Genomic DNA, 24,148 nt, shown 5'->3' with positions numbered 1-24,148 from the left:
TTCCCTAGCAAGAAGCGTATGCTGTTGTTCCTATGCCATTGTTCCGGCAAGAGCTGACTTGGACAGACTTCACTGGTGCCACTGTGAGAATGGAGGGCTCTTGCTGCTTAGTGGTTTCCCATTTGATTTAATATATTTCACCTTCTACCTGGGCTGCTGTCTCAGAGCCACATTGTCCTAGCATCTTGGGGATCGCTATCACTGGAAAGACTTAGGTAGCAAAGAGTTGTATTGACTGGTAGAATTGTTTGTGGTGAAGTTTGGATTTAAAGTAACCTGGATTTAGGGACGCCTCGGTGGCTCAATTCGTTAAGCCACCTACTTCAGCTCAGGTCATGATCTCAATGGTTTGTGAGTTCGAGCCCTGCATCGGGCTCTGTGCTGACAGCTCGGAGCCTGAGCCTGCTTCATATTCTGTGTCTCCCTCTCTCTTTGCCCCTCCCCTACTTGCATCTGTCTCACTCTCTCAAAAAAAAACATTAAAAAAAATTAAGTAAGCTGGATTTAAATCCGTGTGCTTTCTCTGTTTTATGATCATGGCAAATTCACCCCCAAGCCTCACAAGTTTGGGGCAATAAAATTTCACGTGATTTTTTTTTTTTTTTGCCAAGAATATATGAGTTAAGAGTTGTAAACCACCCACTGTTTTGTAAATACTCAAGAATTTGAGCTTATTTGTTGAGGGCTTCATGTATGAAGTAGAGGGCTTCAAATATATTTTCACATACAGTATACTTTGAAAGAAAATGTAACTCAGTCTTTTATTTTTGTCAAGCATAATGCCTACGCATATTGGTTTCTAGTGTCTTAATTTGGCCTTTGATGATAATTAACATTCCTTAGGTGAGGCAGCTGGCAGGGGAGGAAGACAGGTAAATAGCCAGGAGTCCAGCAGCCCTCATTGTCTCAGCTGGACTGGAGTTTGTGTTCTGAGCAGTGATGTCAATTTCCTGAGCTGTGAAAGTGTCAGGCTTCCTCAGAAGTTTATGGAAGACAGTTTGATTCAGTATCTGATTACTTTTTGGTTCCTAAGGATAATAGTACATGGTTGTTATATTTTTTGTTTGTTTATGTAGGCAGAAATCTGAGTCTGTAAATAATACCTCAGGACTGTGATGATGTTGTAAAAATGCTCTCTGCTTTACAGAGTAAAGCAATTTGCTTTGACTTCTATTGACATTGCAACTGAACCGGTCTTATTCACTTTATAATTGAATTGCTACAGACTTCCATGGACCTTTGCAAGTGGTAGAGGTGGTTCCTGGAGTTGTAACCTAATGCCTATTAGCTGCTGCTATAACGTTATAATGGGGTCTTATGTTTTATGTCATGTGATATTAACACAGCTGATTTCCTCATGAGCTTCTCCTGGCATACACGTTTGGTGTATCTTAGCTGTGTGGTAGATTTGGGGGGCAATCATCATACTTCATTTTTTAAATCTTTGGGCAAGAGAAAATAAAATTTGCTGTATAATTTTATGGCCACTTCATTACATCTTTTTATGCCTTAATGTGATGCATTAATTTAGAGTTCAGGAGTTGCCTTTTCCCTCTTATGTAATCTTTTTGGGAGATGCATATCTGTATGTAGTTTTGTTTTGTTTTGCTTTTGGGATTGAGAGTAGGAGGTTATTCTGTTGAGATAACCTTTCCTAGACACAGTTTCAGATAAAGAAATTGTATTACCCAAGTTATTTCTTCTCATTTAGCCACTGACTGTCATTAATCTGCATGTTATTTAGCTTCATTAACGTTCCCATTATCGTTTGTCTTGTTGGACGAGGGCAAAATGAAATGAGAGGAATTGGGACATCTTGCCCCCTACCCAGCATGACATTGCTTTAACTTGTAGCAGAACTAAGAACTTGGGTAAGTGGGACTTGAGGAACCTTTCCTTCCACTTGGCAGTTATAACCTGTCTCAGTGCACCTCCCACTGCTGAGAAACACAATTAGCTTTTCTTTCCTTAATGGGCATTTGGCACGGTTAATTTCTTAGGCCTCCTCCCCCTTTTTCCCTAATGTAAGACTTAGGGAAGATTTTTCTGATCAAAGAACCTAAACTTTACCAACAGTAATCATTTACCACTTTCCACTCTATGGATGGTTAAGAAGAATTGCCTTTGAAAGGTAGGGGTGGATTTGCTCTTTTTAAAAAGAATATCCAATTACATTAGCATTTCGAAAAGTTCAATTTTAAAGTCAAACTTTGAGTTTCCTAACCTATCTCTATTATTCTAATTAGTTTAAGAAAGGAGCTGTGTGTGTGCGTGTGTCTATTCTTCCAGTTAAGGAAAGCTAATGTATAAGATAATATGATGTAATTATTCTGGGTATCTTGCCACCCTGATGTCTGCAAATCAATAATTCTGGGAATGGTAGTGCTAAGGACAAGGTGCAAAAACAAAAAAACACTGGATGAAACTGAAAATCCTGCCTTTGGAGCAGTAATGTAAGAGTGAACCACTCTGGAAGTCACACTCCTTACTCAGAGCTGGAACTGTTGGATTTTTCACTGTCTGCAATGATTTCACCCAGTGGTCTGAGAGCAAGTAGACATAATGATGTACTTCTAAGACTTGGATAGAAAATGTGAGGCCGTGGACAACTAGATTGTCTTTGGCTGTCTTTATTAAAAGTAGAATTCTATCCTAGATGGGTCATTATCCTGATCCAGTATGCAATTCTAGGACGTCTTATTTCTCATGAGTCAAGTAGTATAGTTTGAACCTGTGTTTAACACTTTTCAGAGAACAGCTCTGCTTAATGCATGCTAACTGTTCCCCTGCACTGAATCATTAATGAATTCTTTGATTGCTCTTGGCCTTAAAATTCCATTGTTGGTCCCCCTTCCATCTATTATGTTGGTTTTATGAAAATCAGTGGAAAATGTTTTCCTTCTACTGTTTCATATATCTGAAGCTTCTCACCAGCTCCTGGACTTATTTAGCTTTATTTATACAAGTCACTTCCATATTTTTTGTTCGGCGTTAGGTTTTATTTACAATGCCAAGTCTAACAGCATACTGACCTGAGGGGAGGGAAACCAAATTTAGGCTTATTCTAATTTACACCAGTCAGGGCAGCATTAGAATCTGTTTTTTGACATGGTGAAATATAGCAACTCAGACTATTTTAATGAAGTAGGAATTATGTCAGAAAATACTGGAAATAGATTTGGGAGTACTGTATTTGATACAGGGCATCCCTCTCCTTTTCAGTACACTTTACGTCCTGTGTAACATTAGGAGGAAAGATGTCTGTGGCTCGAAAGGGATTTTATTGATGTCATAATATCTGCCACATGTTGGAAACTAGGGCGGCGTGACTATGCCCCTGCTTCGTTCAAAGGTTGTGTTTTGAACAGGCTTATATAAGTTAGCAAAACAAACAAACGAAACTTCCTACTGCAGCATTTGTAATTCCCTTCCACTTTCAGCCTTGTCCCAACAGCTTAGTTCCCAAAGCTGTTGTCTGTCTGCATCTGTGACAGGTGTTTATTCTTGAGGATATCTTTTCTCTCTTTCCCACCTGCTCAGCCCTCCTCAGCGTCGGTCATAAAGCCTGCATGTTTGGTTCTTAAGTCTTCCTTGGGTACAGTGTCATTAGAGAAGAGACACCAATTGGGAAAAGATGTCAGAATACTCTAAGCAAGACCATACTGGTTATTTATTACTGGGCAGCCCTATTTTAAAAGATAGAAAATAAAGAATGACAAGAAAATGGATCCAGGCCCAAGAGAAGGATATTAACTACAGCAGCTTTGTTCACCCCCTTCTGCTGAAAGAGTCCACCTAATTTTGATTAAAGTCACCCTCAAAAGTGTAATAGATCATGTTTAGTCATGAGTCTTATTTCTCTGTACTTAGGATGAGTTTTTATTTGTCTAGTCACATTTTCTCATTGATTTCCACTGTGACTTTGGAGATTTTTTTACCCCCAGAAAGTCTTAATGCCAATAACTAATGACAATAATAGTTAAGAATATTAGCTTTTTACTTTTTGGTATACCTTGTTTACATTAATTATAATATATAAGTGAGCCTTGTTGAATCAGTGCAGTATAATAAAGAAAATACAACAAATATATTTCGGTAAATTTTAGTTTTATTGAGAGTTTACCCAAACTAAATTTAGTTTGACCGTTTAAACAGTCATGACTGTTGACTATCACTATTTTGGAAAAATGTCTATTTAAAATCGGCATAAAAGTATTGTGAACCTTTTTTGTTTCCCAGTAAACATTTTAGAGCTATAAAGTTCTCATTGATATTATTTTGCCATGTTTCACAAATTTTGATACGAAATGTTTTTATTATCATTGAATTCTAAATTTTCCAAAATTTCCATTAGGATTTTCTTTTTTAACCATATTTAGTTTTCCCACATATGGAAATTTTAAAATCTGTCCTTTTGTCTATGAAGTTATAAATAGTTTGCAATTTTGATCTGAGAAGACAGTATATATAATATTCAATCTTTGATATTTAAGACTTTAATCTTCCTTCAAAAATATTCTATGTGTTTTTTTTTTATTGAAGTATCATTGATACACGATGTTACATTAGTTTAGGTATAGAACTTAGTAATTCCACAGGTCTACATATTATGCTGTGTTCATCAGTAGTGTTGCTACCATCTGTCCCATTACATCACTATTGTAATACCACTGATTGTATTTCTTATGCTGTGTACCTTTCATCCCCATGACTTACTCATTCTGTAACCAGAAGCCAGAACCTCCTATTCCCTTTCACCCATTTTGCCCATCCTCTTACCTCATTCCCCTGGCAACCATCAGTTGTATTTATGGGTCTATTCCTGCTTTGTTGTTGTTATTATATGTGTTCTTAAAGAATATGTATCCTCTGCTTATTGCGAAGTGTGTGTGTGTGTGTGTGTGTGTGTGTGTGTGTGTGTGTGTGTGTAACAGATCACCTTTGTAATGTTGACTCTGTTTTGTTTTTGTTGTTGGCCTGCCTGATGATAGTAGACCTGAGAGGAGTGTGTTAACGTCTCCAATAACAATTGTTGCTTTTTCTGTTTTTCCTTACAGTTCTACTTGTTGCTTAAGGCTTATATCATTAGGTGCTTATTTTCTTGTTGGATCATCTTGTCCCTTTACCATGACTCTGTCTCTCATGTAATTTAAGATCATTGTCTTAATATTTGCCTAGCACATGTTAATACTTTTTACTTTCAACCTTTTGTTTTAAGCATGTTTTTTTGGTAGTCAACATATTGTTGGATAAAAAAATATATTTGGAAAGTCACTGTCTTTTTCTTTTTTTTTAAGTTTGTTTATTTGAGAGAGAGCGCTCGTGCGCGCGCACACACACACACACACACACACACACACACACACACACGGGGGAGGGGGAGGGACAGAATTGCAAGCAGGCTCTGCACTGTCAGCAGAGGGCCTCGGACTCAAAAACCGCGAGATCCTGACCTGAGCCAAAATCAAGAGTCGGGTGCTTAACCAACTGAGCCACCCAGGTGCCCCTGAAAGTCACTGTCTTTTAACTGTTAATTTTAATCCAGTTCTGTTACTGTATTTACCACTGTGTTAGGATTTCTATTATTTTATAATTTTTATTTAATAAACTTTGATATGCCTTTTCTTTCTTTTTCCTCCCAAAAAACACACAAATGTTCTTCTGTTTCCAATATTCTGTTTTTGTTGCTAAGGTGATTGCTCTTATTTTGGGACTTATCTCATTTATCTCTTGGTTTCTTATACTTAATTATATGTGTTGCTCTCTCTACCCCTAATAAGACAAGTAATTTAATGCACTCTCTTCTGCTCTGGGCTACATTCCCCCCACCACGTGGTATTTTCCAGAATTTTTGTTCTGGATCATTTTCATTATGTTTTTAACTTTTCTTTTGTCCTAGAGTTTTAAAAAGTTAACAATAGCATTATCAAGTTTGTTGAACATTTCACATTACTTCTTTGATTTAAACACTTTAGTATTTTCTTTAAGAATGTTATCAGTGTAGTTCTTTGTGTGATAAACCTTGGGTGTTTTTATGTATAATAATATGTTTATTGTGGCCTCACATTTGAATGGCTGTTTGGCATTTTGAATATATAATTACTTGCTCAAAATTCTTTAATGGTTTAAAAATATTACTTCATGGGGTTCCTGGGTGGCTCACTTGGTTAAGGGTCCAGCTCTTAGTTTCGGCTGAGGTCATGATCTCATGGTTTGTGGGTGTGAGTCCCATGTCAGCCTCTTCGCTGGCAGCATAGAGCCTGATTGAGACACTCTCTGTCCTTCCCCTGCTCATTCTCTCTCTGTCTCTCTCTCCTTCTCTAAATAAATAAATAAACATGAAAAAATATATTACTTCATTATTGTGCATTCAGAGTTGCTGTTGAGAACTCTGATGTCAATCTGGTTTGTTTTTTGTATAATCTGCTCTATCAGGATGCTTTTTTTGTTTTTTCTTTGTATTTGATACTCTTAAGTTTTGCAAAAATGTATCTTATGTGAAATGTTTTATTAAGTTTTAATTTTAATTCCAGTTAACATATAGTGTTATATTAGTTTCACGTGTACAATATAGTGATTCAACACTTCCATACGACACCCTATGCTCATCACCTATTTAATCCATCCCCCAACCCCCTCTCCAACTTCAGTTTGTTTGCTAAGGTTAAGAGTGTTTTCTTGGTTTGTCTCTCTCCCCCTTTTTTATCTCTTTGCTCATTTGTTTTGTTTGTTAAATTCCACATAAAAGTGAAATCATACGGTATTTGTCTTTCCCTGACTTATTTACTTTGCTTAGCATTATATTCTCTAGCTGTGTCCATGTTGTTGGAAATGACAAGATTTTACTCTTTTTGGGGCTAAATAATATTCCATTTTATGTATATATATATTCAGATATATACATATATATTCAGATATATATATATATAAATATATATAAAACATATGTAAATATATATAAATATATATAAATATACCTATATAAATATATAGGTATCTATAGTTATAGATATATGTCTTCTTTATCCATTCCTGAATCAATGAACACTTGGACTGCTTCCATATCTTGGTTATTATAAATAATACTGCTATAAACATAGGAGTGCATGTCTCCCTTTGAATTAGTGTTTTTGTATTCATAGGGTAAATACCCAGTAGTGATTGCTAGATTGTAGGGTAGTTCGATTTTCACTTTTTGTGGAACCTCTATACTGTTTTCCACAGTAGCTACACCAGTTTGCATTCCTACCAACAGTGCAGGAATGTTCCCCTTTCTCCACATTCTTGCCAACACATGTTGTTTTATTGTGGTGTTGATTTTAGCCATTCTGACAGGTGTGAGGTATTTCATCGTGGTTTTGATTTTCATTTTCTTAATGGTAAGTGATGATGAGCATCTTTTCATGTGTCTGTTGGCTATCTGGATGTCTTCTTTGGAGAAATGTTTCATGTTTTCTCATATTTTAATTGGATTATTTGTTTTTTTGGGTATTGAGTTTTATAAATTCTTTATATATTCTATATATATTAGATATATGATTTGCAAATAATCTCCCATTCTGTAGGTTGCCTTTTAGTTTTCTTGATTGTTTCCTTTGCTGTGCAGAAGTTTTATATTTTGGTGTACTCCCAATAGTTTATCTTTGCTTTTGTTTCCCTTCCCTCAGGAGACCTATCTAGAAAAAAGTTGCTTTGGCCAATGTCACAGAAGTTATTGCCTATGGTTTCTTCCAGGATTTTTATGTTTTATGTTTTATGTTTAGGCCTTTAATGAATTTTGAATTTATTTTTGTGTGTGATGTAAGAAAGTGGTCCAGTTTCTTTCTTTTGCATGTTATTGTCCAGTTTTCCCTGCACCATTTGCTGAAAAGACTGTCTTTTGCATATTGGCTATTCTTCACTGCTTTGTCAAAGATTAATTGACCGGGGCACCTGGGTGGCTCAGTCAGTTAAGCGTCTGACTTCGGCTCAGGTCATGATCTCTCGGTTCGTGGGTTCAAGCCCACATCAGTTTCTGTGCTGACAGCTCAGAGTCTGGAGCCTGCTTTGGAATCTGTGTCTCTTTCTTCTCTCTGCCCCTTACCTACTCGCGTGTGCACACTCTCTCTCTTTTTCTCTCTCTCTCACAAAAATTAATGTTAAAAAAAAAGATTAATTGAATGCATAATTGTGGGTTTATTTCTGGGTTTTCTATATTGTTCCATTGGTCTATGTACCTGTTTCTGTGCCAGTACCATATTTTTTTATTGTCACAGCTTTGTAATATAACTTGAAGTCTAGAATAGTGATGCCTCCAGCTTTGCTTTGCTTTTTCAATATTGCTTTAGCTATTTGGGGTCTTTTGTGGTTCCATACAAATTTTAGGATTGTTTTGTCTAGCTCTGTGAAAAATGCTGTTGGTATTTTGATAGGAATTGCATTGAATGTGTAGATTGCTTTTAGACATTTTAACAGTATTTGTTCTTCCAATCCATGAGCATGGCATGTCTTTCCATTGTGCAATATTTTCTTTATTCCCCTGTTTGGCACTCTGAATTTTTTGAATTGAGGTCTCTGAAGATCCTTTAATTTTGAGGAATTAGTGGTTATTTCTTTTTTTTTTTTTTTTTTTTTTTTTTGAAACAGAATTTTTTTTTTTTTTTAATTTTTTTTTTCAACGTTTATTTATTTTTGGGACAGAGAGAGACAGAGCATGAACAAGGGAGGGGCAGAGAGAGAGGGAGACACAGAATCGGAAACAGGCTCCAGGTTCTGAGCCATCAGCCCAGAGCCTGACGCGGGGCTCGAACTCACGGACCGCGAGATCGTGACCTGGCTGAAGTCGGACGCTTAACCGACTGCGCCACCCAGGCGCCCCAGTGGTTATTTCTTTAAATCTCGATTTATTTCTTCTTTTGCGACCAGGGTGTTGGCAATTTCACTTCTTTTCTATATTACAGATCTCTAAATATCTGAATTTTTTTATTTGTTGAGTTTGCTATCTTAGTTTTCTTTGCATTCTAGAAATTGTATAAGTCCATTGTGAATGAGGATTTTGTGTGTGTACTCGTGGCTGTGATGAGTTGGAACCTCCTTCTTTCTGCTCCTTTTTTTCCTACTCCCTTTCTGGCTCTTGCCTCAACCTAAGTGCTTTGGTTCAGAACCAGGTCTTATTATCCCTGCTCATAAATCACATCCTGGATTTGGGAGGGGTAGGCATGTCAAATCTAGTTTCCCTGCTGAGTGGGTAACTTGGTCATAGATTATTTGTTTCCGTATAGTTTGGAGAACATCTCCTAACCCCCAGTTCCACATGGAGAACCTGGTTCCAGCCCCATGCCTGGTGTATCGTAGGTGTGTTGTACTTAGGACACCACAGGATTTAAATGTCTGTCTGGTTCTGCTGGTGTCAGTAGGTCCTGGAGTCAGTAATCCTTTGGCTTATGCTCCCACTGACCTCTGAAGCTCTGTTTCCATTCTGTTTCATAGATAGGTTTAACATATTTTTGAATGCAGGTATATCTTTTTATTTAGATATTTTTAAAATGTTATTTTATCATTTTGGTGGTGGTGGTAGCAGTGTATGTGGGAGGGACGGGTGGGTTCTACTTAAAATTTCATTGTCTTCTTACCTGGAAATTTCCTGACTGACCTTCATTGTAGAAGCATTACTGTGGTGTTAAAAGTATAGTTACTTTATTCTCAGTAAATGTTTCTTTGATCCTAGTGATGAACTGTTTGAGACTTAGAAGCACCTGTGACTATCCTGACTGACAGGTGGCATATTTGTGTACCTGTGTAGCTGTGGTGGTGGCAGGTAACCCAGAAGCACAACTGTGAGGCTTGCTGGAGTTAAGTTCAAGTTCGGTTAGGATACTGGATCTTTTCTTTCTATGCTTTTTTCTTTCCTCTTTTCGGTCCCCCTTTCCTTTTCTTTCTTATCTGCGAATACATAAACCAGGATGTTTAAGCAAGAAAAACGTGGAATATTCTTGCTACTAGGGAGACAATCCATTTCTGAGGAATAACAAAGTTTCTGTGGTTTCATAATGTATGCAAACATTTTAGGCTAAGTGGAAAACAGCAGGTAAGAGATTCAAAGGGAACTATCCCTGACTTCTTAACAGTTACAAAATCCGTTTGAGAGGAAGACAAAAAAGAAATGAAAGGGAAATGAAATGGAAGGGAAAACTCAAAGCCTTTTTCCCTCCAACAATACAGAAGCAGTTCTAATTAAGTGAAATGGCCAGAGATGAATGGAGAGAATCATTTGTCATCGTCAGAACAAGGAAGTTCAACCACTAAAGTAAAAGCTTACCCATCTATTAAAATTAAGGAGATGAGCGTCCTCTTATGTTGTTAGATATGGTAGAACTATCAAGTTCTTGTTTCCTCCTCTAGCTCTAATTTTCTGCCAGTCTTTGAAGTTTTAGTCTATCATGAAAGTAAAACCCTTGTTCATGTACTCAGGGTCATTAAAAAAAAAATCAGACTAATAGTGAAATGTCTATCATGAAAGGTATGTCCTCTTACATGCTATTTTGCCCAATTTTAATGAAAACATATGTCTGTGAGGGAATCCTAAATATTTGCAAAGTAACACTTCTCTGTATTTATCTTAATAATCACAGCAACAATCATGACCACCACCACCACCACCACCAGTAATCTTGCTTTAAGGAGAAGCCTGATCGTTACAGCTGAGGTTCCTCCAAGGTTCTCTTACTTTTCTGCAGCTTTCCTTTGTCCTCTTCCAATACCATGACTTCAGTTCTACCTCCATGACACTCAGAACACACGCGCGTGCGCGCGCACACCCACACACCCCCACACACACACCCACACACTCCAACAGTAACTGTCGCAGACCTCTTTTCTGAGCTCTGGAGTGTATAACCAACTCTTCTCTGGCTATTTTCACCTGGATTTTTTTATTGACACCTCCAGCCCAGCCCAAGATGTCTGCAACTAGTTTTATGATCTCTCACACCCAATTCCCTCCTTGCTTTTTATTCCCTATTTCAGGTAATAATTCTACCATTCATCTAGTTGCCTAAGTCAAGAACTTGAGAGTCATCTTAGGCTCCTCTCTCACCCTTCACCTTTATTCACAGAGTTCTAGTGACTGTACTACTGAATATCTCTCTTTAATATTTATACTGAGAGAGGGAGAGACAGAGAGCATGTGCATGTGCACTTGTGTGTGAGTGGGGGAGGAGTAGAGAGAGAGGAAGAGAGAGAATCCCAAGCAGGTTCCATGCTGTCACTGCAGAGCTGACATGGGGCTCAATCGTATGAACCATGAGATCATGACATAAGCTGAAATCAAGGGTTGGAGGCTTAACCGACTGAGCCACCCAAGTGCCCCAGTACTGAATATCTCTTGAGTCCGTTCTCTGAATCATGTCACTTCCCTGCTTCATTCCTGCAGTAACTTCCCAATGACTATGGAACAAAGTCAGATACCCTAAGGTTATATATAACACCCCACTTCGTACTCTCATTTTCTGCCTTTGATCTTATTCTCCAGCCAAATCCAGCTACCTGTGGCTCTGGAAACTGCCACATTCTCTCTTGTTTCTATGCTTTCAACCTTAATATTTTCTCTTAATATTTTCTTAATATTGTCTCTTGGCAATAATTTCTTCCTTTTCCTGTTGCCTTTCTCCCTCTACCATTGGCAGGTTTGGAAACTTCTTTTTCTGGGTCTCAAAGCTCCTTGATACAATCATAATACGACCGACACCACCTCCTGTTGTGTTTGTCTTTACCTGACTGTCTTCTGCACTGTACTGTGAGCACCTTTGGTTTAAGGACTAATTCTTCACATTTTATTTTATTTATTTTATTTTATTTTATTTTATTTTATTTTATTTTATTTTATTATTATTTTTAAAATATAATTTATTGTCAAATTGGCTAATATACAATGTGTAAAGTGTGCTCTTGGATTTTGGGGTAGATTCCTGGGGTTCATTGCTTACCTACAACACCCAGTGCTCATCCTCAATGCCTATCACTCATTTTCCCTTCTCCCTCACCACCCCCCATCCACCCTCAGTTTGTTCTCTGTATTTGAGATTCTCTTATGGTTTGCCTCCCTCCCTCTCTGCTTGTAACTGTTTTTTCCCCTTCCCTTCCCCCATGGTCTTCTATAAGTTTCTCAAGATCCACATATGAGTGAAAACATATGATATCTGTCCTTCTCTGACTCACATATTTCACTCAGCATAATACCCTCCAGTTCCATCCGCGTTGCTGCAAATCAGGCATCCCTGATTCTTCACCTTTATAACTAAGCATCTGTGGTGTGCCTTGTATATAAGTAGAAGCCTAGTAAATGCTTGTTGATTGAATAAAGAGGGTGAAAGATATCTGTGGCTTGAAAGGGGAGAAGATGATAATTGGAAGCTTTGTGCTGATTTTTTTAACAATGCTTTGAGGTTTGCAGATTTGGTTTTCTCCTCTTCAATTCCTAGAGGCACTGGCTTTCCGTATTCATAATATTCCACATGGCAGTGAATCCACAGTATTTCCTGAAGATTTCTGGTTTGCCTGGCCCTGCATTATGTTCTCTAAGGATTACCAAGACTGAGGCCTTAGTCTCCACCCTCAAAACATGCATAATGGAAATGGGGAATTAAAACCAGGTCGTGGCATTAGTGAATGCCAACTTGGTTGCTGCTGATAGTTGTGAGAGAGGAGAGAAGAGGCAGAAAAGGCAGTTGGCAAGTGCTTTGTGGAGAAGGTGACAATTAAGCTGGATGCTGTGAAGAAGTCATTTTCTCTTCTAGGTGGTGGTAGTTCTATTTCTGGTGAGTTTCTTATCTCGGAGTCTGTTCATAACACAAGCCCTTCAGCACCATTTCTGCTCACTTACCGGAACAGTCTTGTTACTCACAGGTGATTTGTCTGCCTGTAGGTGCCTGTTAAAGGGTAACACCTAAGGGAACAGGTGTGTGACACTCCAAAGAAATGGAAGGCGAGAAACAATGAGAGTATCCAACCTTAATTCTCAAGTACAAATTAGTTTCATAGGATTCAAAACCTTTATTCCAGAAATCATTGAACGGAGAGTTTTTTTTGTTTTGTTTTTGGAATAAGTTTTATTATATTCATACTAGTTAAAAAGTCATAGTTTGATTTGGGGGAACTAAGGCTTCAGAAATGGTTGTAAGTATTTAATGCTTATGTGCCTTTTTCCTCAAATGCAGTGATTCTCCAGTAGATAAGCTCATTCCGGAACAGTGGAGGAGAAAGGAATTCTGTGTGCACAGAAAGTAGGGTGAGGTATCTCTTCATTTGATCAGTTTGTGTAAACATATTCCCTTCTACCAATATTCTTTTCACTTGAGGGTTCAGATTGCTACTGTTTGGCAGGAAGGGAGAAAGAAATTCTCTTAATAGAATGTGATTTAATATGTTGAATGACCGTTGGTGCTGTGTCAGTCTGCTTGGGAAAAGAATTTGAAGCAATGTAGATGAGTTAGTGTATCTGGTTGTAAAAACATTTCAGGCATCTTTTGAAAGTAACACTAGACCCTTGCTTTCCATTTCCCCAAAGTTGCTTCTCATTGAAATGTTTCTCCTTGTAGGAATGAATCAGGGAATAACTGGCCCCAGACTCTCATTTGCTGCTGCTTTTGCTATGTCATGCGGTGCCCTAGAGACAGGGCATGAGGCCCAGAGAGCAGAGGGCCAGGATCCAGCCTCCTGAAGCCAGGAAGCTGCTTGCGTCTGACTCACTGCTGAGGTTATCCTGTTCTGCTTCAGAACTGATCCTATTTTGCTACTTCTAGCCAAGCCTTGAATTGGCAGCTGTCGTACAGGTACATGTTCAGGAGTTCCCAGGGAAGCTGGAGCTCCAGCCCCTTATTCTTGGGCATATTTGCAGAACAGAACTGGATGGATCTGAACTATGCAGACATAGAAAGAGAAGTAGCTTTAGTTTCAAAGTGGACTGTGTCCCAGAATGAAAATAAATCAGAAGGAAATCCTGGTGGTCTATCAGCGGGTTATGGTTTATTTGCCTGAAAACTGGCCCACGTATGTGGGGCTGAGTTACTCCAATTAGCTAGACACTTTTGTGGTGAAGGGCTGTGGAAAAAGTGACTTCACTCAAAGAGGAATCCTCCAGCCTTCTACGTTCCGCGTTTGTGAATGGGCACTGAGCACGGCTTCACAGGGACACTTAGACCAAGGAGGAGACCTGCCGCCAGAGCTTGCATTTATCTCTTGTTTCAACGCACCTTTCTCGACGACACACTTAGGAAAGAAAAAGCTCAGAAAACTCTCCTCTACCAGAATCTTCTGCCCATGATAATCCTGGCATTCCCTCCTAACTGCCCCCATAAAGAATTCCTTTTTCCAGCCATCACTGCCATCTGTAACTCCTACTTTCCTGAATTCAACTTTTCTAGCTCTCCATTTCTAAGATTCTCTCTCTTCGCCTGAGTTGTAAGCTGGGTCAGAGTTAAATAAGAATTATCTCTTACAATCAATTTTCAAGGTTAGCATCTTGGGATCTAGCTTAATCAGAGGCCAGAATTTCTCTTGTACTTCATTATGAGTAGGATTGAAATCTAAGATGGTTTTCTGAGAGCAAGATCCTTGCTGTTCCTGGCGTTCACGCAGGCTTTCCTTCTAGGACCGTGGCTGGGTTTTGGCCCTCCAGGTTGTGTATCATCTGCTTGATAGTTGTTGATCAACTATTGTGACCCATCATCTATAAAATCAAGGCAAAATCAGTGCCTCTTAGTAGAATATTTCTGCCTCTGCAAGGCAGCCTGGAGCAGTTAATATTTAATGGGGACTGTGAATGTGGCCGACGGGTCCAGGCTCTGATAGGTGCTGTTCAGGTACGTTATGGTAGATGGGAGTGCCGTGAAAGTAAGAAGACCAGTTGAGGAAAACAGCTGCTGATGTGAGCTCTTTTTCATCTTCTCCATTTTTCCACCCCAGCCTATAATGTGTGCAAACGATACTAAATGTATTTCATAAAATGGTCCTCTGTGAATGAATAAATCATGCAATCCATTTAAAAAATGCTTTTTAGTTTTGGTTTAAAGTCATCCCTGCAGTCACTGCAGAGGCCTGATTCTTATATAACATCCTCCCTAATCTTCACAGGGAGATGGAAGTTTCTCTATGTCTGGGATTTTAATAAATTGAACTATTAGGTTGTAATCTAAGACACCAGCTCAGAAGACAAGGTCCCTTTAGAGTTGTTTAATTTATTATGCACTAAGTGGTGACTAGCAGTGTCTTAAAGAGGCTTCAGGTGACTGGAAAGTGAGAGGTTGGCCACTTTGGGGCTGGTGTACTGCTCTGAATTGTTCCTGAGGTTATCCTTGATTTACAACTGTGTTCCTTAGACATTAGGAAGTCATTGTGGCCACAACTGAGGTTTTCATCTTTCATTGGAACTGATTTTATTGTATTTTCTTGTGGGGGAAACACCCTTCTCTATGTATTATCATGATTTAGTTTAAGCATTTTTGGTTAAAAGCAAAAACAAAAAATTTAAAGATAGGACCCCTGAATAATCTCAGGGTAAATTATAAATATAATTTTGGATTTAATTTGATTGTATAATCAAATGATGCCATATAATTATTAATGGAGTGGTTTGTTTTTTTTCAATCTTCTGTGTATTTGTTTGGAAGTTCATGTTATTTTTTTTTTTTCTTCCCTAGGTGACAGTCCTAACCTTCCTAAGGAGGACACTCCTACCAGTAATCTAGATTCACTTTCCTCCCCATCTCCCACGACTGCAGCTGTCCACGGGCCTCCTGGACCAGACAAAAACCACCTTCTCACAGATGGGGGCAGCTTTGGGGACTGGGCATCCCCTGTGTAAGTAGCTGTGTGTCTCTTTGGTGCTGAGGGAAGGAGGACTGGGACCTTCATTTTGAAGTTTATGTGCTGCATCGGTACTGAAGTGTTGGGTCTGAGGACCTTTGTTCTCTAATCAGTGGGACCACCTGAGGAAGCAGGACACATGAAAAAGGCCTTTCTTGACAGCTTCTCTGAGTTCCCCATGTGGAAAAGTGGATAGGAGCTGTTTCAGATCTGTTTTGAGTTTAATTTGTGGCAGTTTTGGCTTACACAGAGGAAATTTGTTATTGTCCTGCTCAGATACTCGGGATGTCCTCTCACCAGCAGCGTAAACTTTTAGACCTAGGATAGTGTGTGCATTGTGATCAATAGACTCTTGAAACTGTCAGTAGAATGATATTTTAGTTGTTTGAATTTTCAAGAGCTTTATGCCAGTGTTCTCTGTTTTCTCCATAACATGCTGCATACTTGACAACTGGTGAATGAAATATCTGATTTTGTCATCTCAGTTTGGCTTAGTGCCAGGCGTGTGCAGATCAGCTCAGGTATATTAGGACAAATATACCAAAACAAACAATACCATGGTCCTGGTTTGACTACATGGTTTGTCTTTCTGCGTTGACCAAGCTGTGGAATAAATGCGGATTGGTGGTGGGATGGGACATCAAAAGAGTGTCAAATTACAAACAAATGCTCAGAGAACAAAAACAAAAAAAGAATCCCACTAATAATTACATGCCATTACTTGATTAGTCAATCACATTACATCCGAAAATACATTTTACAATTCAGCCTTGAGAGTATTTGGGCGTCTTGTCTTCAAAGTTAAAAAACATTTTTTTTTTTTTTTTTTAAATCAAAGTTGCCTAAAATAAGTCAGAGATAATGATGTCATCTGACCCTAGCTAGGCATTCTTGGGACTTTAAATGGAATTGGAAAGTGTTCCTCACATTACTCGGCTTTTTATAGTTACTGCTGGATTCACATGAAATCATTATGAACTTATTAAGTATTAAAAGGCTGGGAGACATTTGGTATGCTAAAATTTTGGGGTGACCTAAAGACTTTGAAAATGTAACTGAAAGTCCATGTGGAACTCAAAATATGGAAGCATTCTCCAGATGAGATTTATCCCCCCCACCCCAAGATTGTAACACATATATATTTAAATGCCGAAGACTGTGTATTGTGGACTTAAATTGCAAAGTACTCGAACATGCTTGTCATTTTTACTATTTTTTTTTTCCAGAATAAAAATACTCTTTTCACTTTAGTGCTCCAAGCACCAGTGAAAGTGGTTACATAGGAACCTAGAATCTAATCCTGGGCACTCTGGGGGTAGAATTTGCATGGGTGCGTGTGGGTGCATGTGCATGTGTTTAAGCAAAAACCAGATTTCTAGTTATTTCTTTCAGTAAGTGTGTATCATAGTGGAGAATAGTTTAGTTAGTCCTACTTCTTCCGGAGTGGTTCTGTGGGAAAGTGACATTATAAGCCATGATATAGCCAATGCTCAATTCATAGCACGTTCATGCCCGAAACATGAAGAGCTTGATATTTTTGGTCATAAATCAAATGAGGAGTGAATTCCCCAGCTTCCTATTCATACAAATTTTAAAATGTCATGGAAAGCACTCCGACACTGAGAGGCCAAAAAAGCAGGGGAGAAAATAAGTAGCTGAAACAAGTCTGGAAAGATTTGTGTTATAATTTGGACTTCCTCCTACTTCAAGAATTTGGTTCTTTCTGTGTAGTGGATAAAATGTATGTATATTTCTCTGAATTATATAGAGTGTTCCTTGTGTGTCTTTTGAGGGATTTTCTTCTAAGCATATTTCAGTCCAGATTGATCATGAAGCAAGGAATGCATCTCAAGCTTGAGCACACATCAGGATCACCTGGGGGGCTTGTGAAGCCCCCACTGCCGGCCCCTTCCCAGAGTGACCCTGAGGTTTGAGGGCCAATCTCTGAGCATGCATTTCTAGCAGAATGCCAGGTGAAACAGACAAATGTCCCCCTGGTTCCAGGCATGTGTGGTTGTAAACAGCTTCCCTGAGGAGTGCAATCAGGATAAGTGATACCTCTTCTTCACTTTATTTTCTTTTACGTCGTCTGGGATGGTGTGTTCCTGTCTTCAGGTCCCCCTCTGTGGCTCCCCCATACTTTCATTCTCTTTGCCTGAAATATCTCCCCCCTTCTTTGCTCAAGGCAATCTGACTTATCTTTAGGGTCTAATTTAGTTTCCACTCTAAAGAAGCTTTCTCTAGCTCTGTAGTCTACAGGAAGATTCTAAATATCTTTCTCTGTCTATACCCAATAATGGACATTGGGAAAATACTGCCTTCTAGTATTAGGTAATATTTACCTTTTAGTGTTAGTTGATATTTAAGTGGTATATGTGTATGTGTATGCGTATCTATATACTCACAACAGTGTCTCTGCCTGCCTGCCCATTTATGTATTTTAGTTGGTGCAGGCTATAATAACAAAAATACTGTGAGAGCTTATTTATTTACTTCTGCTTAATGACAGAAATTTATTTCCCACAGTTCTAAAAGTTAGATTTCCAAGATCAAGGTGTCTGCATGGCTGGGTTCTGGTGACAGCCTGCTTCCAGTTTGTGGAGTGCTTGCTGGCTTTGTGACTCTTCTTATAAGGACACTAATTCCATTCATGAGGATTCTACTCTCAGTACATCACTGAATTCTACTTACTTTCCAAAGACCCCACTTCCTAATAGCATCACATGTGAGGAGGTAGGATTTTAACATACGAATTTTGGAAAGACACAAACATTCAGTCCACAGTACTATCTTTCCCTCATTCCAAGATAGATTATAAAAATTATTGATGATAGAAATTGAGTTTTATACTCTTCGAACTTTTTAGTGATCTTAACGTAGTTATTAAAGTAAGAAATAGAACATTATGCATTTATAAAAATGGTCTCCTTTTGGAAATCTTTCTTTCTGTATATCACTGAATGTAAAGTAACTGTGTTTCATTTCTGCTCCATCTTCCTTCTTCCTTGTAGAGATTAACAGCTCTTCCTCCAGGAATTTCACAGAATTAATCTCACCATTTTCTCTTTAGAGCATTTTTCTTTGTTTCCTTACCATTTGTAAATTTGTTTCTCATTGTGTGGTGTTTTTGTTTCTTTTTTTTTTTTTTTTTTTTCCAATCCATGATCTCTGCACACAAACTATACAGTATTGAATAGAATAGGCTCTGAGTAAATACTGATTAAGACTCCTTTTAATGAAACTAAAATTGCTGTGGGGTCATTAAACCTCTACCGAGGGCTTTAAAAAAGGAGGCAATGCCTGGACTGCCTGGTTTTAATCCAGGGTAGTGATTCTATATTACAAAACATACACTTGCCTAATCTCATGTTCTGAAAAATCGACAACTGTATATGGATCACATAGGACCCCGGTAGCTCGGCTGGAAAGAAATGCCATGACCCTAGCCACCGGAAAGCACATTTGCAGAGGGAAAGCTACAGCAGCAGAGATTCTGATCGGGGCAGTGTGTAAATACAGCAGTAGCCTCTGACAGGTAGAAAACAATACAGCAGAATTGGATTTCTTGGGTTTCTGCTGATGTTTATGACTTGTGGGTATTATTCATTGCAGTCAATCAATCTGGAGCTATTACTTACCTGTACACTCAGTAAGGTGATGGGTGACTTCATTGCCAGTGAAGAATTGCTAGCTCAGTCTCCTTGGGGGACATTACATCATAGGTCAAGGTATTTCAGATGTTCCGAAGTCATTTTTTTTTTTTTTTTTCCAATAAAGTAGTTTTCTCTAAACAGATTTTCTTCCATTGTAAATGATGGAACAGGTTCTTGACAAGTAATCCTTTTAGGTTCCCAGCCCCAAAAGAAATTCTCTTGTAAGAAATAGCAGCCATTGCTATCTGCTTCCCCCAAGATTTCAAATGAAAAGGAACAAACTCCTTTTGTGCCCGCACTTTCCCACCTTCAAGATGGCGGCATCATAGAATAGTTTTTTGTAGCTGGGAATGTTGGTATCCCAAGGTATGGTTCACTGTGTGCTCTGGCAGGCCAGCCGGGCAGTAGATCCTTCTGTCCCATCTGATTAGAGGCTTGGCTTAGTTTATGCTGAATATTAAGAAAGTCCTAACCCATCTTTCCCAGTTGCTGCCCAGAGCTCCTCTTGTGCAACAGATTCATGCCTACCCAGACTTGATGCTGGTTGCTTGAAACCATCTGACAGTAGATTCCCACTCTCATTTACAGCCTTGGGCTGCATGTCGTCTGTAGGCTTAGTGTTGCACTCGCTGGTAACCATTTGTATTCTTATCAATGAAATCACTTGCTTCGTTTGAGTTGTGCAAATAGAGGTCCCATAGACAACTACTTGGCATTTTAAATTACTTGACTGTTGGTTCCATGATTGCTTTTTGGAAGTTGATGAAAATATTTGGTGGGCGATCTCACAGTACCTTTGAAGTTTGATTTGTGCCTTGGTGTACCATGACAAACCATGAGTGATTTGTGTGAAGTTTGGAAAACTAATCACCTTAAAACAACTTTTAACAGATGTCTGTGAAATTTGGCATACACCTAGAAACTCTAAGATCGCGGTCATAGGTAAGCTTTGTCTCCACCTCCTCTTCCTCTCATTTTCTTCCCATTTACTGTCTTTTCCACCCCTTCAGGGAGGGGCTACTTCAACCCCATCACTTCTTGATTTTACAGCTCCCAACCCTTCTTGGGCCAGGGGCAGTCAGTTCACCCTAGAAATTGGTATCTCATGTTTTTCCCTCTCTTGAAATGATCATTGTTTAAAAAGAAAATAAGGAATTTATCTTTTAAAACTTTTTTTTCCCCCCACATCTGTTTTTTTTTTTTTTTCCCCTGACTTGACTAAAATGAACACAGAGTACTTTTGTAGCAAAGGGAAGAAAGCTCTGTAAATTTAAAAAGATCTGGCAAAGGACAAATCGCCCATCATAGGAATTTCCAGCATTGTTAGTGGTTAATGGGGAGATTGTATCCTAATAAGTGCATTGCTTTCCTCTGCTTACCTGTAGGCTGGCCCTGGTAATAGAACATGGTAGGTTACATTGACTGAGATCTCTAGGATAGCTAGTGCCTTCATATGGAAGGGTGTCCTTTTTGGTGCCACGTAGTGTGAGGAGTGAACTGGAAGCCAGGCCCCCTCCCACTCCCCCCTCTCCCCTCTCCTTACCAAAGTGACTAGCAAAGTCCCCGGGTGGATTCAGAAAGATTGAAGCCTAAGATAAGATGGCTCAAGTGAAGGCAGAATGGAGCCAAATGAGCAGGGGGAGCATGTGGCCTTGCCTTGAGCCCACAGCAGACTTTTAAATTATGCTCAGGGGCACCTGGGTGGCTCAGTCGGTTGAGCGTCCGGCTTCGGCTCAGGTCATGATCTCACAGTTTGTGAGTTTGAGCCCCAAGTCGGGCTCTGTGCTGACAGCTTGGAGACTGGAGCCTGCTTTGGATTCTGTGTCTCCCTCTCTCTCTGCCCCTCCCCTCCTTGTGTTCTCTCTCTCTCTCTCTCTCTCTCTCTCTCTCTCTCTCTCTCTCTCTCAAAAATAAACATTTAAAACAATTAAAAAAAAATAAAGGCCCTTTTCTCAGAGGCTTCTACAAAAGAGGTTCCTACACTGAGAGGAAGAGGAGGTCCAAACTGAGTCCCCTTGGAATAAACACAGTAACTAGGAGTAATAAGACAACTTCAGGCCAACCCCTAAGGCTTCCCCAGGACTACAGAGGCTATTTCCCTGAGCTATTTAGTAAGGAGCTTATGTAACTGATGAACCAGGAAGTCCGGTCAACTTAAACTAAGAATATCAAATTAGGTTCTCAGAGGGAAGGAAAATCCAAACAGGGGGCCACCTGGAGCTCCAAGGGGAATGGGAACTGGGTTTTAGTATATGTGATACCTTGAAACCTCGCAGCAACCCAGAGGGGCAGATGCTGTTATTCCCTTTCAACAGATAATCCTGCTAGGCCTTGATTTGTTTAAATAATTTATATAAAGTCTCCAAGGTTCTAAGAGCAGAATGAGGATATGAAAGCCCATCCTAACTCTAAAATCAATGCTTTACCAGCCTAAACTCTCTTCCAATTTACAGAGAACTCAGGACGTCCCTGACTACACTTTGATATTAAGGCACAGGCAACCAGTCCATGCACAGAAAATGATAAAGTATAACAACAAAAACCAATGAAATAATAATGAGAGGAATTCGTTGTTTTCTCTGAGTGTTAAGCAGGACAAAAGCTATAACAAAATTCAGACATGTGTCTTCATTTTGGAAAGTCAACTTTTCATTATGGGCCTTTAAAGTTAATGTGAGTAATCAACATTATCAACTGAAAATGAAACCTTTGGATTTCAGTACCTATAAGTGACAGCACAAAGGAAGATGTGAATTAGGCCACATGCAAATCCGAGTACACAATACAAATACCAAAAATATCCTAGGAAGACACACGGATATGTATGGAAGGATGTGAGCACGTTAGGCAGTTGGTATGGCATCATTTCTGTACAGACTTGGAGAGAAGATTCAAGGAAATATCTGGGACAAAAATCGTACCCCCAAAAATGAATGTGAGCAGACATTTATGGCTGGTGGTCAAGTATGTGGGTCCTGTGATTAGCTTCAAGACCTTTACTGAAGTTAAAGAGACAACTGGATATCACATTACTCGTTAAAAAATTATGAATGCTGCTCTGTTGCAGACTTTCAGATTTCCAAGCCTCTCAGTTCTGTTGGTGGGAAGGGATGCCCTCCTCCCCAAATCTCGGCAAAAGGTGTGGCATGATGAACATGCAGCAATCAGATTCAAGTGTTTATTCCCCACAGATAATCCTAAACCATAGCCACCTGACCTAATGTGGGATCAGTGCTCCCTCTTCAAAACAAGGGCACAGCCACTGTTATCTCACTGGGTTTCAGATCCAGGGGAAACCCACACTTCAAACAATGCTCGCATATGCAACGAGGTCATTTCAACCCTTACAGTAAGTCTAAGGGCACCATGATCACTGGGGCAGACAGCTCAGGGACAAACTCTACCTCTGTCCCTTATTAGTCTTGTGGCTTGGGGCAATTTTCCTACCTCTGTATGCTTTGGTTTCACTATCTTTAAAAATGAAGATATATCTACCTGACTGGGTTAATGTAAGGATTAAGATGAAATACCATTTTATAAAGTGGCTAAAACAAAGTCTGGTGGTCCCCAGTAATTAATGCTCCTTTGTCCTCCTGGGAAATGCAAGAGAATAAGTACCCAATCAAGCCTTCTCTACAGCCTCTAAGCACCAGCCACTGATGAAAAAAAAGCTTCTACTCCCTCTAAGTCCCCAATCCCCCAAAAGAGAGTCCAGAAAGGAGCCAACTTCTGAGCATAATTAAAAAATTTTTTTGTAGTGTTTTTATTTATTTTTGAAGGAGAGAGACAGAGCATGAGCGGGCGAGGAGCCCTAACACGGGGCTCAAACTCATGATCTGGGCTGAAGTCGGACACCCAACCGACTGAGGCACCCAGGTGCTCTGTAAAGGGCCTTTGCGTATTGCATGACCAAGGCATGGGGCACCTGCTGGGACCCAGTCATTCTGTAGATTATTTTGAGCACTATGGGTAGCTCTCCCATCACAACACATTACTCATAAAAACAGCTTGTAAGTAACTGAAGGATTTTTCTTAGCGGGGTAATGTTGTACCCCTTTGGAGCTGCGCTTGGTAGCTCCCATTTTATATGTTCAGGCTTCACATTGGGTGGCAGCTGTTTTCCACGTAAGAATTGAGCTGGCAGAAACATTTTTGTCAGTTATCCTGCAGGACCTCAGTGCCGAGACCTCTAATGCCCCATGATTTTCTGAAATGAAGCTTCAGTTCCTTTTCTGTTCAGCTATCAAGCTAAAGTTCAACCTTCTTACCTGATTCCAGTGATCATCCGGAAGAAAGACAAATGGGATTCAAGGAACACTATTCGAGCAAAAGAATAGTTAGAGATGTAATTCTAAGACAGTTCTTTTATAGTAAATCCCAAGAAAATGATCGCCCTTGGAGTGACCTTTGTAAGCTGTATGATGACCAGGTGGTGGTGGTCTTTCTCCTTAAGGAGGGAACTCTCCAGAAGCCTTAGTATCCCACAGTGGGGAGGACTGAGTGTTCAGTGTGGCCGTGTCTAACTTCAAAAGGCTTTGTCTTATCTATGCTCCAGTGATTTCCTGTGGTGCTCTTTCTCCTCTCCCTGCCCACACCCCTCCTGCAAAAAACTTTCTACTCAAGGCTTGATCAAGCTAATTGCTTTCATGTGCTGG

The 24,148-nt window shown here is 39.4% G+C and overlaps 1 protein-coding gene across 3 annotated transcripts in view; it reads left to right on the top strand.

The window, feature by feature from the left end:
* Positions 1 to 24,148, top strand: part of ARHGAP10 (Rho GTPase activating protein 10) — a 325,239-nt gene that overhangs the window by 280,234 nt on the left and 20,857 nt on the right. For all 3 annotated transcript variants that reach the window (XM_086704136.1, XM_086704135.1, XM_086704137.1), the window contains one exon: positions 15,675 to 15,834. In XM_086704136.1, the coding sequence (XP_086560262.1) occupies positions 15,675 to 15,834 (160 nt within the window). The remainder of the gene's footprint in view (positions 1 to 15,674; positions 15,835 to 24,148) is intronic.

This window comes from Puma concolor, chromosome B1, assembly GCF_028749965.1.
Source record: "Puma concolor isolate L17-30 chromosome B1, mPumCon1.1.hap2, whole genome shotgun sequence".
NCBI lineage: Eukaryota > Metazoa > Chordata > Mammalia > Carnivora > Felidae > Puma > Puma concolor.
This window is presented reverse-complemented; position numbering and strand designations above follow the sequence as displayed.